Here is a 19,281-nt window from a genome sequence, read left to right as displayed (position 1 = left end):
CTTTTAGAGAATTTTTTCCGGAAGGTTTATGTATATAATACATGTAAATTATATTTATAGAAAGTAAAGAAAAGTTGATGTTTTGTAATCAAGTCGTAAAAAAATATTTTCAGACACTAACTCGTGTGCAAGCGGTTCCGATATACATTCATTGAGCACGCTTTCAGCACATTCCTGTTATGTATATTAAAGTAGTTAAATATGTAGTAAATAGGTCAAAAGATATGTGATTCTGATAAAATATTCATTTTGCTTTTTTATAAATGTTCAACCATTGCTCGGGACTAGGGATACTTACGGCTATGTGTGGCTTATGCAGTAAAAAGGAAATAAACTATATTATGGTGACAAAAGCAACTATAATAATTTAGAACTTTCTTGAATATGTAACTTTTAGTTATTTTGATGTACCGACATACAGTATCATCTGTCTTGCCAAAGCGCAGTCTGCACACCTGCGACCAGCGGTTCGAACTTCGAAGTGATAATAATAATAAATAATAACATCTTTGTATAATGCAGTTTTGTGTTATTTTAAAACAATGGGGAATTCACTTTATAAAAGTCACAAATATTCTGGGAAGAGAGTGAATCCCAGATTGAGTGAAATACCTGTTACATGTTATGTAGGTACAAAAATCATTGACTAAATACAAATTATAATAACTATCTAATTTATTTATTTACTGACATTCTTACTAATTAGATTCTTACATGCCTGTTCAACATTGGTATGGTAAAGCCGGCCATGAGCCTGGTTTAAGACTGTTTTAACCAAAAAAAAACCCTAATGGTAATAAGTCAAGTTCTTCACTATTTTGAAATTACGCTACGCGTAATATTTACACAGCGTTTATAAACCACTTGGAGTGACCTACGGCAGAGATGTTGGTTTTCCAATAAATGGTTCCCGGGGTGGCGGTACCCAACATACCCCAATTGTGGATGCCATAGTGCAGTATGCATTAGTAACTAACTAACCGTTATGCTGTTTCTCGCAGGGTTAGGCAGAGAGGTCAGATCACCACTCGACTCTGATACATACTCTTTTATTATTCTGACTCTCTACGTGTCCTGACTTCAATATTTGATTCACGTAATTGTGTTATATCTTCCTCAGGGTCTCCGACTTATTCTACCCTTCACTGTCGTGTCATACTCACATTCAGGCATTGTCTCATACATACTCTTCTATTATTCCGACTCTTTACGTGACCTGACTCAAATATTTGGTTCACTTGATCATGCCATGTCTTCCTTGGGCATCGCCCGTTAATACGATAATAAATTTTGTGTTTAAATTGTTAAATCAACCACATTTCGTTCTGGCCGTTCTGGAAGACGTTAGAGCAATTAACCTAAATTTTCAAAAAAATTATAATTTGGACTACAACGTTCTTTATTCAGCAAGTGAGACTAATAATGTATCAGTTACCAGCATCTAGAACATTTTACGTGAAGAGAAGACATAAAAAAACTATGATAGGTAGTGCATTATTTTGAAGGAGAAACAACATCCACATTAGAAAAAATACTGTTGACGATTTTAGTAAAGAAGCTCTAGGTACGTCGAAAAATTCTCAATTTTTAAACACTGAAAAAACTCCAGGTGGCGTAAAACGATTGCTAAATTTTAGACAGTGGCGGCTCTTCTATGAGGGTTATTTGGTCAATGACCTCACAAAAATATGCTGCAATTGTATCCATATAAAAAAGGATTTAACAAACTACCCTATAATTAATTTAGTTTTAATATTTGTGCAGAGATTGGTACGGTAATAGCGGGTTCCAGTGCCATCTAGCGTGCAAATGAGAAGCTGTCTCGGATGTCAAAAAAAGTCAATCAAAAGTTTTTTGTGTGATAAACAATAGCCATCTTGAAGTTGAATATTAGTTTGAGAAATTATATTTATCATTGTTGACGTAATTTGCACAGAATAATTTAAAATGCCAAATTCTGTGGATATCGTATTGAAAAAAATCGCAAACAATTCATTGAATCGTAACGAACATTTTCAAATAAAGTGACAGTTAGTTTATGTTACCAGAGAGAAAAATAAAGAGGTTAAAATTGATAAACGAAAAGTTATAATTTTTGTCAGAGGATTTGCGGGTGCAATAAATTGAATGTATAGGTGCTTTTGTTTTCATTGTTTACTTTAAGTCTACTTATAAACTAGAAAATAGGTACATAATAGGAAAAGATCTTTCAAAACAAAAAAAAACTAATGTGTAAATAATTTTAAATTAAACAATATTGAACTATCAGCTTTAGAATATGTGAGTACAGGCAAATTAATTACATACATTGGCATTTTATGCATTAGCAATGTGTATAAACATTTCATGTTCATTTTTTTTTCGAATGATCTTTCACTTCTGGACCCCTAGAGCCGCCTCTAGTGACAGATAATATTGATGGGAAGAAACCTCTCATAAAACTTTTCATTGGAAAAAATATAAATCACTATTAGAAAAATGTAATACGGACTTACGTCAATCTTCAGCCTGAATATCAAGACCGTACACATTAATAACTCTACCATCTTTTTATAAATCATTCAATCTCCCCGGGTGTTGATTTAATTGAACAATCCTATCTTCTGTCTCCATTAATCTCACGCGTTATACTGTTAGAATCACTCTTTTCACAAATACGTTTTGGTTGGGTAATAATTTTTTGTATACAAATACAAGCGCGAGTTTTGGCAAATGTATTTTTCAGATTAGTATATCTTATGTACAGGCGCGAACCAATAATTCATCTGAATATAGAAAAGCATAATGTGTTAAAAGTGTTTTATTCAACAATATCAAAAATGACACCATCTAACAGTGTGAAGTTTCAAAATATGTTTTAAGAATACCTTTAATATTCAGAGGAACGATTTTCAGAATGAGCATGGCTTAATCTACATAAAACTGGAAATCTCTATCCCTCAAGGTGTTTTTTCGGATACGCTATCGCTCAAGTGAACAAGTGTGACAGCTGTTTCGCTTTTGTGAAATTATTCTTCTTATTTATATGCATTTCTTTATTGCTTCACCTTTGTATGAATACTGATAATGTACCTTGTAATGAGTTAGTACTGGGTGTTTGAAGTTGTAAATAAATGTGTTTTACATTTTTCACAACTGATAAACAATCGATACATTAATTGTTGTTTATCAGTTGTGTAAAATTTAAAACACATTAATTCCATTTTTTATTACACACATTCTTACTAATATTTTTAAAATGCTTCTTTATTTTATTGATCTTTACTTAATTTATCACTAAATTTACAGAAATATTTAGTACACTAGAGGTTCAGCAGTTTCCACTGTATTAGTCAATTTATTATTTATAGATTACCTTAACATTTAACATAGTTTGGAACTCGGTTGAAAAAAGACAAAGTTTACTATACATACACATATTTTATTTCTAATTATCTAATTACTTACACAATCTTTAAAACATCTTACACTATTAAAAATCACTCTACATAATGTAAAATTAAATTCAAACTGTAGACAGTAAAAATGGTTCGTTAAAAAATGGAAGGATGCATTCATCAAATGGGAAAAATAATAACTCTACATAGTACTCTAAACTCTGAATAGTTATAATCCAAGAGAACATGTTGAGATTAAATTCATTTAATAAAATATCAACACTTCAAGTGTAAAATACAGAAAACTAAAATGATTAAGTACCGACATACTTAAAGGGTAGATTAAAATGATTGTCATAATATAAATAAAATCATTCTCATAAAGTTTCACTTTGTAAAACTGGAATTTGAATCATCAAGACTTTCTTCAATAATTGTAGTTGAAGAACTATTTAAAGATGGTGAATTGTTGGTAGGTAGTTTAATTACAATTTCTAATCCAGCCCAGGGGTCCTGCATCATAGATGGATGATAATACGCCGATATATCTTGGGGTCTATCGAATCGTGGACCATTATTGAAACTCTGAAAGAAACAAGTTGCCATTAGTAAATAACCAAATAGGGGATACGAATGGTATGGATTGGAGTAAATTTCGGCAAACCGAGCGATACCGTGTAGTTCTTTTTACCAACAGTGGTAAGAGCAGTGTTACTGTTGCACACTAGCGGTACAAAGGCGAACCAAGCGGTTCTCCTCTTTACTGACATTTTGGTGAAATGTATACATCTAAATATAATGCAAATGATTTATTTAAATGAGCATCATCGAAGCAGATAGTTAATACTCCCTGTATAGTAAGAAGGGAAAATTTTACCTACAAGTACCGTTTTCAATACGCATTTAAAAAAAACATACATTTGATTCAACTTGTCAATAAACAGCAACTTTTTGCGTTTAAGACTATGAAAAATATTCATATTTAATATTATTTACGTAAAAAGTAAGTTATGCGAAAACTTGCCAACTGACATACCATTTTGACAGCACACTGATATGAAGTTAGCGCATAATATTAGCTATTTATTGTCATAAGTTGAATCAAATGTTTGTTTTTTTTTTAAATGCTCATTATAACCGGTAGTTGTAGGTAAAAGTTTACCTAAAAAATAACAATAAAGCAACCAGTCGCCTAAACAAAATTTGAATGTGAAAAGTTATAAATGAGCATTACAATGCGATTGTTCAATAAATAATACGAAGAACAAATATATTTACAAATCACATTTTACGTGTTTAAAATACATAAACCGATTACCATTATTAGTAAATACATACCAATAACTGTAACCAGTATTCATAATTTGCTGCCAAAATATGATTGAAAATCTGGATGATCATTCTAACATCCAGACTACGAACATTATTTTGGTAGTAAAATGAAAATATTTAAGCATCAAATAATAACAATTTGTTTGATACTCGGTTAAACGTAAGTCTAAAACAAGCCGTATGACAAAATACTCACTTTACGTCCCTGATTTCCGCGATTGTAAGGGCTATAGTTATTCCTGGGTCCACCAAATCTTTGTTGTTGCTGATGATTCGAACTAAAACCTCTGAACGGGGTGTTGTTTCGGCCACCTCTAAAATTCCCGCGTGGGCTAGGGCTATTACACAGTGGTATATAACCGTTGTTTGACATTATAACGAAAGGAAATATCTTTTTACTACGGTATAAATATTATTTTAGTACACTGAGGCTGAACACTACGCACAGATTTTCAATTCTGTCGCCGTTGCCAACCATAAATCAACTATCTATCTGTTGCCAACAACACTGAACCATAAATATACCACTCTCACTGAACTGTCAAGTCAAATTGTCAAATAAATGCTATTTACATTACCATAAACAAAGTTATTTCAATATTGCCAGCCTTCAAAAAATATTGCAGTCATTCAGTTCGTAGACAAAATCAAAAAAATTGGTGCGTCAGAGGTTTATTTAAGGCGATGCACTACGTAGTAATGCAAAATCATGTGTTTTTAGATTGAAAATTTGGTAGCCTAGAAATGTTTCAGATGCTTTAAATAAATACCGCGTGTATAATACATCTTGGCCTTTGAAACCATCGAGTATTTTTTACATATGTCTTTTTATAAGCCAAGAAAAAAATTATTTATAAGGCCTATGAAAACTGCTTTAAAGTTCAAGATTTCTAACTTACGAACCCATTTTTGGTTATGGTTTTATTGTATAATGTGGAAAATTAAGTTATTTATAAAATGATCGGAAAACATTTAAATATTTATGCCTGAACATCCACATAATAAAATAAAAGGCACTTTTTGGCCATGTTTTTTTCTTCCTTAAATTAAAACAGCTGGATGGTGTTAAGCGGAAATTTAAGCCTTATCGCTATCTACGTAAGGAGTGTTATTGATGGCGGCTCGATTCAAAATATTAAACGACGTAGTGCATCGCCTTAAGCACACGTGAGTAGTGTGAGCACAAGGCTAACTTTCCAGTCGTGAGTCATGGATTTTGAGGATACAAAACATTGATTGATTTTTAAACACGTGGTTCGTTTTTTCGTTAGTTTCTCCCATGGTTTATCATATAGCTACCTGCAAAGTCATTCTGTCAATATTTTTTTTTTAAAATTACCAAATGTCAATTACACTCTTTACTTTCACTGAAAAATAAAAAATTATATTTGCCAAAACACAAAATGTTTATATTGCTACCATTGATGGAGATTTTGAACCAAATTGAGAAGTGGTTTTTGTTGTTCGTTTGTGTTTTGTTTTGGTGGAAAAAAAAATGAAAGACCTATTCATAAAATATTTTTGTGTATTTTGCATAATACATCATGCTTACTACCTATAGAATACAATGAAATGGTAATTTGTTATAATACGGACGACCCTGATTAATTTTAGTTTTTATTTTTAATTAGCTGTATTGTGAATGGCGTCATCAACTCCGAATTTAAAAATTCTGATGTTGTCTTCGTTCTTATCGTGCGACCCATAAATATATTTGGGCAGACGATTTGATATCACCCACACGTTGCGATCTGTATCCATCTGAAAAGGGTAATAAGTTTAGAAATAAAACCTAATATAACTTCTGATCAGTCGACAGAAACGTTTTTCTATAAACTTAGTAGGTACCTACTTACGGGGATAAGGTAGGCGACACATTACGTTAAACGCATCATGGGTTGGTCTATTTCAGCATATCGCTAGCCATACATTCCCATTGGTAGTAGACGTGGGTCGTAACGTCATTTTCAAGAAACGTAACGAAACAAGTTTCTTGGTCGGCGTAACCTGTTTCAAAACGGTTATTTTTGTAACTAGTTATTTTCATTCACTTACCCGTCCTCGCGTGACAAATGTCAACCATGTACATGTGTTGGCCCCGCGTTTGGCGTGTCTCCCGAGTCGGACTAATTAATTAATTAGTTCCGACTAATCACGAATAATATACAATGGTTATTGATATTTACAGTTTATTTGCACGTTATATTTACTGTTTATTTACACCTTTTCATCGTTTTCACTGATATCTATCATCTACCCCATCTCCTTCCCCTCCCTACTACCTTCAGCCTCACAACTCACAACATACCTCAATTGGGGGTGCCATAGTCGCACTGGCTCCAGACGGGAGCTTTTGGGACTCTTGTGCGGTATGATGATGGACACTGTAACGCTGTCCGAAACGTTGGCTAAAGAAGGGGGTAGCGCTACATGGTATACCCCAAAAATAAATTGTTTCGCACTGGCTCCAGACGGGAGCAGTTGGGACTCTTGTGCGGTATTCGCTCGGCTGCCCGGGAGGTGTATTTCCAATCCCTTTCACGTTTCAGTCGCGCTAAAATTATTTAATTATTTTCAATGTAAAACAAAACATTGGAGGTAATAAAAGCGGTCTATCCTCTCTGCTTACCCTTCTATAATTACGGTCGTCACCCTCATACAAACAGATTTATTTTTTATTTATTTATTACATAAGATACATTTATAAGCAAAAATAACATAATAATATTTCAAAATAACTGTCAATATTAAAATGTGTACAAGTGTTATAGATAGAGCAACGAAACGCGTAGGCGACTGAAACGAGGACTAATGGTGATTTATATGCATAACATAACAATACCGCCGACTACCGCGTTACATTACGAAACGCGGCGTTACTGAAACGCGGCAGAGATTGGAAATACGCGGTCGCATGCGAAACGACCGAAACTAGTCTCACATATGCATAACAAATAACAATCCGTCCCGCCGACGGCGCCGACTACCGCGTTACGTTACGAAACGCGGCGTTACTGAAACGCGGTCGCATGCGAAACGGCCGAAACTACTTTACATCACACCCAACACCAAATAACGCATTTACAAAAATAACTACTTGTAATTTTATCGAGACTAGTTATTTCCGTTACATCGACGAAACTAGTTATTGTATCTAGTTACGTTAAATAACGCTCACTCCTAATTGGTAGTGTAGCCGTGTAGCCTGTAGCCACGAAAGTACAGAGTGGTCGAGCGTGGCCTGTCAGGGGCTCGAGTGTCGTGGGTACCTAACTCACTTATTTTCTAGAAGGTACTTATGTATATTGTGTTTATTCGTCATAATCATGCTATTTTCTTCCCTTTACAACATGCACGGAGAAAATGCATGTTTTTCAAGTAGGTAAATACTCATTTTATGTAATGACGTTACACATTTTATACTTATTATAAAATAACATAAAAAAGATAGTAGGTACCGTAGTACTTGCCTACTTTACAGATGTATTTTTAAAGAGCTGAATTTTTAATTTCGCCAAAGAATTTGAGGAAATGTAATTTCAACAATTGTAGTAATAGTCATTCTGTATAACAAGACACGATTGCGGTATGTAGGTAGAAAAATATTATATTACTCTTAAATCAGCGGGAAATTCCAAAGACCTTTCGTTTTCAATTACAAGGTCGGTAAACGAATTCAAGGGAGAGTTTGTATTCCATAAACTTACTCCATTTCTATTTGGCTGGAATAAAACAGAGTAAATAAATAAATATTATTTCGAATAATTTCTAAATACACGATACTGTGTCAATGTTTGTAAGTGGCGCATTGTGACTACCTGTGTATAAAAAATGACTCCAGTTTTATCATCAAATACACAATTTGTTGATTGAGAATTTGATCCTCGATTTCCAGTGACCTGAAAAAAAACGGTGGGTATTTATCTTCTCTCCTATTGTTTTATTTATACATAATTAAAACAATGACGTAGTAATTATTATTTACTTTGTAATCGTCGAAACCAGCATCACTTTGCGCCCATGTTTGATTTTGAATAACTTTAGTGGAAACCTGGAACTGTGTTGTGCTTGTTAGAGGACTGAAATATAATGTCCTGTACCTGGAAATCAGTAAAAAAACAAATTATAAAGTCTAACAATAATTAACGGCTTTAAAGAATCATTCGCTTTGGCGATGGTAATCAGACAACTGTGACAATTTAATATACTTTATATCGCCTTTCATATGTGTGTTGATTTGTCACTATCCTGAGTTTTAATGGAACCATTAGAGACCTACCCATTAGATTTTACGTTGCTCAATGTCAATCCCTGGACCCCATACATCCAGTGTGCTGTTTTCGGCCCCACCTTGAAGGTGCCTGCCAAGGGATCCGGCATCATGTAGAGGTGTTTGATTCTCCAGGAAGTGTTGGCACTAAAGCTGTAGACCACCAGCCCAAAGCCTCCAAAGTCAGCCACATAGGCGAACGCTTCGTTACATGTAGCTGGGGTAGTGTCGATCACCTGAAAATGCTTGTGTAGTAAAAATAATCTAAAAACTGACATCAATTTTTTTACAAACTTACAACATTATACTTACTATATTTCCAAAAACAGAATTGTCCAAAACATCTGACGTTTTGAAATAATATCTTTTTAATAATGTGTCGGTGTTAAGATCAAAAATCGCAATTGATTTGTTGATAACTGTTTTATGACCCCCTGCAAAGAAAAGAATGATGACTCATCGGATGCTAGACTCTATGCAAAATATTATGTCTTAAGTAGGTACTAAATACATCAAGTAATAAAGCCCGTTGATTACAGAAATAGAATACAACCTGAGTAGGTACTGACCGAAAATACTATCCACCCCATCATCCAAGACCCAAAGCCTATCGCAAGCGTCCACCGCGGCTCTATATGCAGATACTATTGGCTTCTCCAGTGGCTCGCTGCTAATCTCAAGCCCATTCCAAATGAGGTTTGATTCCCAAGATGGGTACGGAATAAGCAAAGGGGATTTATCTTTCCCAATCTCCACATAATTCAGAGTGGACGCCACTCCTGACTTCAGCCGATTCACAGTGATAAATAGTTTGCTCTTCCATCTTACGATACCGAGAGGGATATTGTTTTCTGGGATATAAGTGCCTGTCGATAAAGCGTTGCTTTTCTGCTCTTCGCTTGCCCACTTGAATTGTATTTGTTTCCAGGAAAAAACTTCATCCATTTCAACCGTATGATTCCTTTCTGCACTTTCTTGGTCCCTTTCGGAAAGGATACTGTTGTTTTGGGCTTCCTAAAACACGACAAAGACATTAATTATTAACGAGTTGATGTTATGTAATGTGACTGAATAGTCAAGATGAGTATTTTTCCATTGCAATGAATTTCTTCATACCTTTTATTATATCACATTATTTTATACAGTCGAACTTGGGTATAAAGCTCACGTTTATAACGTGTCAACGGCTAAGGCGAAGCTTAACGCTAAATCACTATTTTGATTAATATTTATAACTAATTGGTGTATATTATGAATAACAAAAATATGCTTTAGGTAAATTGAAGGTTTTCCTATCGTTTCGCTTGAGTATAATACAAATAAAAAAATAAATTACTCAATAAAAAATATAAATGTAAACAACAAAAAATATATATTTTCAATAGAAATGAATGAACGCATGAAACTTGAAAAAATACAGTATTATGGCTAAGATTATCTCTGACAGTTTAATTTGATTAACTTTTTTGCTTTCTTATAAAATTTTTTACAAAATAAATAAAAACCAGTTTTGTGCTTGAAATCGAACGTTTCTAGACTGCGTTTGTTAAGCGATTTTAATGCCTATTACCTACAATATAAGGTATACCAAGAATATACACATTTTTGGCCTGTAGCGTCCTCTTAACAAAGTAAAAAGTACGGATTAACATAAGATTTACTTTTATTTATTGTTTAATTTGTAGAACTCCATTTTAATTTTATATTTTTATATAATTTCTTATTCAATAATATTGTTATTGGGTTTATAAAAACAGTTTATTTTGAAACAAGTTCTGCTGTGTAATTATTACGCGTGACAACTGTTTCGCCCTCTGTAGGCATTTTCAAACTGTGGGTAGCCCATTTACAGACGATACATTTTTATTATTTCTAGATAGGTATTTTAATTTCAATTACTGATTTTTTAATTGATTTCTGAGTCTGAACCCAATAACAATATGATTGAATATATAATAAATAAAAACTAAGATTTACTTATCACTAGTTAGTTACCTATTTAAAGCGATAGGTTACATCGGAGCAAATTTATTTGGTCTCTTTACTCGTTATAACCAAGTTCGATACTAGAAACACGCGAGATGGGGCATGAACAAAAATGATTCGTATGAAAGTACCTACGAAAGTGTCGCCAACATCGTTCACCGATTCCATTGCTAATCACGTATACGCTTGAATTACAACTGTCAAACGCGGCGCCCGGCCATTATTTTCTTTCACCTGTACACCAAACGCATAACTTTCATTGGCTCTGCAGCTTTGATAGTCCGTGCATTTTGGTCATAGCTCAGTGACAGTCACCACGCTTCCATACCTCACTACATTATCAATGGTTATTATGAACTTTAAAAGCGAAAGGTGTTTCAGTACAGTCAACTTACTTGAATGTTTTTATTTTTCTTTTCACAATCAGTATTTTTAATTGCATTATCAACGCTTATCTTAAAAATTCGAATGTTGACCTCATCCTTCTCATGTGAACCGTACAAATACTTGGGTAAACGGTTTGATATCACCCATATATTTCGATCGCCATCCATCTGGAAGAGATTTGTAGGTATTAGATAGAAATAAAAAATCATAAATACTGGCAGAAATATTGGCTGAAAAATATGTAGTTTTCTGCGAATTTTCTTACTTTTGAATCTGCGGGAAATTCCAGTGTAGTTGCATTTTTTTCAACAAGGCTAGTTGAAGAAATTGGATTATTTGTATTCCAGCAGCTTATTCCATTCCTGTTTGGCTGAAATGTTATAATTATAGTAACCACGTCTTTACTGACGGGACATTTTTGTAATAATGATTTTTTTGTCCTAAATTCCTTAATTTAGTCAGAGTATAATTTTATGCTTAGAAACATGTTCCACAATAATTTAGCTACAAAAAATTATCACCCTTTTAAATTTCTGGAGGAAATATTATTGTCCTTTAACCCATGGATCAAACAAAGTGGGGTGATACGAAAGGTAATTTTCAATCAAAATTACCTCACATGTGGTGGTCCGATTCTTAACCCTTTCAATTTTATATCGATTTTATTGTGTTTTTTTCAATAAATAAAAAATATTAACAATTTTTTTTTTAAAGTATGTTTACATATGTTGTACCTATACAGGGTGTCCGGGGGTAAGGTGCAATAACTTCTGAAGGTGATTCTACATGATGGTAGAAGTAAAAAAGCCACATTAATCTTATAGAAATTCCGACTTTTTTTTCCTATAGGTACTTAAATATTTTTCCACAGGAGAATATTTATGTTCCCATACAAAAAATTCAACTTTTTTACCTAAAAACTATCTTAAAACGATGGAATTTCGAAAAAAGTTATTTGGTCACTCGTACCTGTGTATAAAAAATAACTCCCGTTCTCTCATCATATCCATTTGTGGTGGCTTGAGAATTCGCTCCTCGATACCCTGAAATCTATATAGAAAATAATTAACATAGTGGAAAAAATATGAGATTGTATGCTACTGATTTTTAGAAGGATTAAAATAGTTACTTTGTAGTCATCGAAAGCAGCAGGATTGTTCGCCCATGTTTGATTCCGTAGTACTTCGGTGGACACATGGAACTGCGTTTTACTGGTCAGCGAGTGGAAATACAGTGTTCTAAATCTGAAAAAGCCACAATCAAAACATTTCTCAAGTTATTTTCTCCTGAATGTTAAAAGGAAGAAGGAAATGAATTGAAACATCAAAAACACTTACAAACACCAAACGACTAGATAATGCCTACCTACAACGTGGCCGAACATAATAAAAACTAACAAACGCCAAAAGACTAGATACTGCCTACCTACCTACGACGTGGTCGAACATAATAGAGACCAACATAGACCAAACGACTAGATACTGCCTACCTACCTACGACGTGGTCGAACATAATAAAGACCAACATAGACCAAACGACTAGATACTGCCTACCTACCTACGACGTGGTCGAACATAATAAACACCAACATAGACCAAACGACTAGATACTGCCTACCTACAACGTGGCCGAACATAATAAACGAAAATCGATAGTAAAAAACACGATGAGAGTCAGTGAGCAAGTGAGTATATTTATCATCTACCTCTCCTAAAGTTAACCTATATTCTAATTACATATGGAAGAGTATCTGTGGCGGGCGGGCGCGGGCGCATGGATTTTATTTTTATATAAATCTGCGGTTTTATTCCGAGATCGACCTTCGAAACTAGAGGTCACTGTCGACAAGAAATTTCGAAAAACCACCGAAATTCCTTTTTACAATCCCTTGAAGTAATTTTGATGCTTCTTGATGAAATTTTGCACACTTACTCACTTTGCACATGACATTCAAAATAAAAGAAAAATTACTGTCTATGTCTGATTTCAAAAAACTCTATGTAAAGCCCAGGCAATGTGATTTGACAACGGCTTAGCTCAACTACTGAATAACAATGTTCATATTATAAGTTAATTAGGGTAATTCCGGGGGAGATGGCCGTACGGGAGAGATGGCTAATAGAAAAAAAGTTCTAGGAATAATTCATAGATGGCGCTTCTTTTAACTCAGTTCGCTTCGTTTCGGCACGGGCAACAAGTATTAGCGGAGTTTTGTGCGTAAAAATTATGGAAAGGTGAGTAATTTGACATTGTTTTTTAATAACACGTTCGATTTAAACTAAAGGGGTTAAGATATTAACATACTTACGTTAAAGTTTTCAAAGTTTTGCCCGTTTTCGTGATTTCTTTGTGAACTAAAAAAATTTCTCGTGTTCTAACCTCAAAATTAACTAATAAATTGAGAAGTTGCTTTTATTATGCCATGTGGCCATCTCACCCGGACAATCGGCAAAGATGGCCATAATATTTACGGGAGAGATAGCCATCAAATTTAATGTCCTAATTTTAATTTATTTTTAATATTTAATATTTTCTACCGATGCCTAACCAATACATACGGAAGGCAGCTGCTGGACAAGGTGCCTGGAGCCAAGAAGACTTAAAAAATGCTATGGAAGAAGTACAAAGTCGAGGGATGACTGTTTATAGGGCCTCTTTTGTCTACCATATCCCAAGAAAAACACTAGAAAGAAGGTTAAAACAAAACAACTACACAGAGGGATCTATGGGACCATCATCTACCTTTGGTGCAGATAACGAAAAAAGACTGAGCAAGCATATAAAAGACATGCAATCGAGAGGCTTTCCATTGACTATCGATGATTTAAGAAGAATTTCATTCAAGTAGGTATGCTGAGCAATTAGGAATTAAACACAGATTCAATATGAAATCTGAGAAGGCGGGCTATGATTGGGTTCAATTGTTTTTGAGAAGGAATTCCAATATTTCATTAAGAAAATCAGAAGGGGTGTCATATGCTAGAAGTCAAGGGATGAATAAAGCAGAAGTAAACGCCTATTTTGAAATGCTTGAGAGGATTCTCAGTGATAATAACCTAATAAATAAACCTGGAGTATCTCCACTGCCTGTAAAACTAAACCAGGTTCGGAAACAAGCCAAACAAGTAAGCATTCTCTTGACATCTGAAGAGCATATGGAAAAACGAAAAATGAAAGAAAATGAAAATGAAAAAAGGGAAGAAAGATAAAAAACAAAAATAATTAAAACGGAAATTAAGACTGAAAGACCTAAGAAAAAAATACTGTTAAGAAACGAAAGGCAATTCGTAGGTTGTCTGAGAGCAGTTGTGAAGAAATTCCTATCGTTTTCAACGATACCTCTGAAAGTGAATCTGAAGATAGAGAAAAATATAATTGCAGAGGTTGCGGTGATAATTATTACAGGACACAATTAGTTGAAGATTGGATACAATGCATTATTTGCATGCTTTGGGTGCATGAAAATTGCACCGAGTTTGAGGACATGTGTTCTTATTGCGGCAAAAAGAAAATAATAAAGTTAAAATGTCACAAAGGCAAAGGGAAAGGCAAAAAAAGTACTGGCCATCTCCCCCTAACCACTATGGCCATCACCCCCGGACACTCTGGGAGAGATGGCCAGTCCTAGTTTTTTTTTTAAGTTTAAAATTATATTGTTTTCATTAGTTGAAGTGATTTATCTTTAATATTTGATAAGATTAATAAATAAAGTTTATGTTCTATAGTGATTAAATGTTTTATTCATCATAATTCCTTCACAATAGAGTCTTGAAGTTACTAGGGCCATTTCCCCCGGAACTACCCTATATATATAGGCGCAAGTATGCAATATAATAATATTATTTTACTACCCATTCGATTTAAGTTGAGTCAGTGCCAATCCCAGAATTCCGTCAATCCAGTGGGCTGTCACTCCTCCCACCTTGAAGGTGCCTGCCAGGGGGTCAGGCAACATGTAGAGGTGTTTGACCCTCCAGGAAGTATTAGAACTGTAGCTGTAGATTACCAGCCCAGCCCCACTGAAGTCAGCCACGTAGGCGAAAGCATTGTCGCACGAATCAGAGGTTGTATCAACCACCTGCAAGTACAGATATATGTATATAATTATATTATAATGATACAGGCACAAAAATAATGCTGCAGGATTTATTATTGACTGTGTCAACTACGTAAAAATACTAACAATCAAAACAGTAATCAATATATTATATGATACGCGTTAGATTGAAATAATTTTTATTTTATTTTCCCTGGTGAAAGACTACCATTCAGAATCGAAACGTTTATTGTTTCTTTAGGCGAAGCTTAATGCCAAATCACTATTTTGATTAATCTTTATAACGAATTGGTGTAAATTATGAATACCAAAAAATACGCTTTAAATAAATTTAAGGTTTTCCTATCGTTTCGCTTGAGTAGAATACAAATAAAAAAATAAATTACACAATAAAAAATTTAAATGCACACCACTAAAAAAATTTTTTTTTCAATAGAAATGTATGAACGCGTAAAGGAAACAACTTAAAAAAAATATAGCCAAGATTATCTTTGACAGTTTCACTTGTTTAACTTTTTTGCTCTCTTATAAAATTATTTACAAAATAAATAAAAACCAGTTTTTTGCTTGAAATCGAACGTTTCTAGACTCCTTTTGTCAAGCGTATTTAATGCCTATTACCTACGATATAAGGTATACCAAGAATATACAGAATTTTGGTTTGTAGTTTCCTCTTTACATTGTATCTTTTTTTACGTTAAAATTTTTAACCTCACTAGGACAAGCGTTGCCCCCGCATCCCCATTTACTACCGATTTGTAACAAGTATCCCTTTAACTCTTTAAGTTTTTGAGTATCAAAAAAAAAGTTATTTTTTAAGATAATATCTATTCATTTTTTATGCTGAAACGTTAATTATATAAAATTCCCTAGATAGAAAAAAAATGTAAAGTAAATTCCAAAAATTATTGCAAACACGTTTTGTTCTGTTATTTAATATATTACAGGCATGAAAAAATTCACAGTGTGTCTTTAAATAAAACTTAAGCATTTTTCGATAGAGTTTTGCTCTATTTCAAACGAGTCGTTTTTTGTTAAATATTTTCACCATTTTTGCTTAATTATTATTTCAAACCATCTTTGAACGCTTACTACGGGGCTTTAAACGTGTTCGGTGACCAGATCTGAATAACCAGGTACTTCCACTCCTTCAATCTCACAACATACCCCAATCGGGAGATGTCATAGTCTCACTGGCTCCAGGCGGGTGGGAGCAGTTGAGACTCTTGTGCGGTACTCATAAATAAAAAAACACAACACAAACAAAAATATGCCGTTTAAATTATTTATGAAAAAATTGGTGCTTGTCTTACTAAATTTCCAAAAACAGAATTCTTAAGCACATCAGACTTCTTGAAGTAATATCGCCTCAGTAATTCGTCATTGTTTAAGTCAAATATCAAAACAGATCTATCGATTATGGTTCTTGGACGACCTGAAATAAAAATAAATGTTTTTTTTATTAAAAAAAATAACAGTAACAAAAAAATACAGATTAAATAATTTTTATAAAACAAATTACAAAACAATTGTGAAAAGTATAAACGCACTATTTTGATTGAAATTAAATAAAATTTTCAGTGTAGAAAACAAAACGTAAACCAATACATAAATATGGGAAAAAATAGTTGCAAGATGACATTGTTAATTCTGAATTTCAAATATGACGTTTAGTAAATAGGTCCCAATGGTAAAGTTGGTTAAGACGCCTGTTAAGACAAGAGATCCCGGGTTCGATTCCTAGTTATTCCGTTATCTTTTTTATTATTCTTTGTCTTGTTCTGTTTCATGTTTCTTTTAGATTTATTAGTATGATCTTCTTCTTCTTCAATGATATATTACATTGATGGGTATAAACTTCAAAGTATGTTAAAAAAAACGTTGTTCCTAATATCTAACTGATTAAAAAAGGGTTCCATTACAACTCAGGACAGTGACAAATCAGAATACCTTTAAAAGATAGTGATATAAATTGATTAAAAAACTGGCCTATATACCTAACCTAACGTAACCTGTTTCCTAGTTTTTTAGTCACTTTTCGTGACTTTATTTATTTAAAAAAAACTTTACTTATAAATATACCATAAACAATAATTTCACGTCATGGTAATTGATAGCTACTGCAATAATCAAATTAATTTAAAAAGAAAAATAAAAGTGGCATTAGTTCGTACAACGACATCAGAAAGTACAAAATAAATCTTGAAGGATGTAAAAGTAAGAAATACAAGTACATAAAAACATATAAGTATACGTCATAAGCATAAAATGGTACGTATACGCGAGCCGAACTGACGAACTGAACCTCAACCTCGGAAATGGGAAAGGAACGAATCAACCGCAAATGGCGCGACGCAATTGCTTCGTTCCTTTCTCGTAATTCGTGGCTCGGTTCGCGTTTAGGTTCGCAAATGTATACGTACCATAACATTTACTTTATATCACTTTTCAAAGGTGTGTTGAAATGTCACCGACGGCGACGGCTTTATTGATTTTAGATTTTCACTAAACAATTTTAACTTATGTTTTCAAAAGGAATATTAAGTGTGTAATGGATATATGTTATTAATTAGTATTGTATTTTTATAATAGAATCTGAGTAAACCTTAAAATTCGGTGACCAAAAAGATGATTTACATTATGTTCTTATGAAGTATACAGAACATTTGAAGTATATGTATTACAGAACACTTTGGCAATAATTTTCATTTTAAAATCGTACATTTTCATTGTTATTCGTGATAATATTTATGTATATGATATATAAATGATAATTACAAAAAATATATAATCAAAGACTATCCTCTAAAGATAATAATCCTCTAATTGATTTCATTGTCTGAAACGAGTTGAGTTATCACGTGAGTATTGGTATATGATTGGGTTTTTGATTTAATAAAATTTTGTAGTTTGATTTTTACTTAAATTGAGCTGAAATTTATTGATGCTACACCAGTCGTGTGTGTTTTTTAGATTATTCTCTATAAATATGAATATTTTCTCGTCAAAAAAAAGTAAAATTTATGGGGTTTTAAAAGGGGACACCAAACTTAACAAGCTTTTTGTGTTTTATGATATATGATATAATGTCCTCAGAAAAGAGGAAAATATTTAAATAAAATTTGACTTGCCAAATAAATTATCCACTCCATCATCTAAGACCCACAGCCTGTCACAAGCGTCAACCCAAACTCTGAAGACTGAAACAATCGGTTTCTTGAGCGGATCATCATTTATTTCAGACGCGTTCAGAATCAGGTTGGATTCCCATGAAGGGTATGGAGTAAGTTTAGGAGATTTATCTCCCCCAATCTCCACATAATTCAACGTAGAAGCCACTCCACTCTTCCAACGATTCAGAGAGACAAACAGTTTGTTCTTCCATCTCGCAATGCCGAGAGGTACGTTGTTCTCGGGGATATAGGCGCCTGCCGAAATCGCTTTGTGTTTCAAATCATCACTTGGCCAGTTGTATTCGACCTGCTTCCAGGAAATAACTTCCTCCATATTAGAAGCATTGCTCCAGCAGAAGTTGATAACTAAGATGCCCAAATAACACCATAATACTGTCTGCAATAAATAAATAAAAAAGTTAGTTCAGTTTTAGATTTAGATTTGGGCCAAATACAAAACAATTTATTGCACGAAATTGAATTGAAAAATGTGACACTTACCATTATAACATATATTCGAGAATATTATGTGCGACGCACGTATTACACTCGGATACCGGTTGCTACTTACAACTGAAACATCTCACGGATTCTAACTATAGAAGGTGTCGAACAGCATTATCAAGAAAAATACTTGTTTTGCATTTATTATATGATATGTACGTCGTGTTATTTAATGCCAACACGGTTAATTATTAT

The 19,281-nt window shown here is 33.4% G+C and overlaps 1 protein-coding gene across 1 annotated transcript; it reads right to left on the bottom strand.

Moving 5' to 3' along the window:
• Positions 1–6,238: 6,238 nt before the first annotated feature.
• On the bottom strand, positions 6,239–19,242 carry LOC149426444 (uncharacterized). The gene is made up of 15 exons (XM_089636967.1): positions 19,084–19,242; positions 18,541–18,979; positions 16,723–16,844; positions 15,204–15,430; positions 12,482–12,596; positions 12,322–12,402; positions 11,618–11,722; positions 11,361–11,519; positions 9,549–9,993; positions 9,292–9,413; positions 8,989–9,215; positions 8,695–8,809; positions 8,528–8,608; positions 8,324–8,431; positions 6,239–6,470 (listed from the first exon to the last, which is right to left on the bottom strand). Exons 1-15 carry the CDS (start codon positions 19,084–19,086, stop codon positions 6,333–6,335), a joined length of 2,487 nt encoding a protein of 828 aa, XP_089493093.1. The 5' UTR covers positions 19,087–19,242; the 3' UTR covers positions 6,239–6,332.
• Between the last annotated feature and the right edge of the window lie 39 nt (positions 19,243–19,281).

The sequence above is a fragment of the Hesperophylax consimilis genome, chromosome 1 (assembly GCF_061612785.1).
Source record: "Hesperophylax consimilis isolate HC1 chromosome 1, BYU_Hcon_1.0, whole genome shotgun sequence".
In the NCBI taxonomy this organism is placed as follows: domain Eukaryota; kingdom Metazoa; phylum Arthropoda; class Insecta; order Trichoptera; family Limnephilidae; genus Hesperophylax; species Hesperophylax consimilis.
Note: the sequence above shows the minus strand (reverse complement) of the source record. Positions and strands in the feature narration are given on the sequence as shown.

Coding starts and splice junctions, on each gene's coding strand:
- LOC149426444 (XM_089636967.1), bottom strand. Junction 12,403..12,481: donor CTGCTTTCGATGACTACAAA/GTAACTATTTTA, acceptor TTTTCTATATAG/ATTTCAGGGTATCGAGGAGC. Junction 9,216..9,291: donor ATTCTGTTTTTGGAAATATA/GTAAGTATAATG, acceptor AAGCATTTTCAG/GTGATCGACACTACCCCAGC.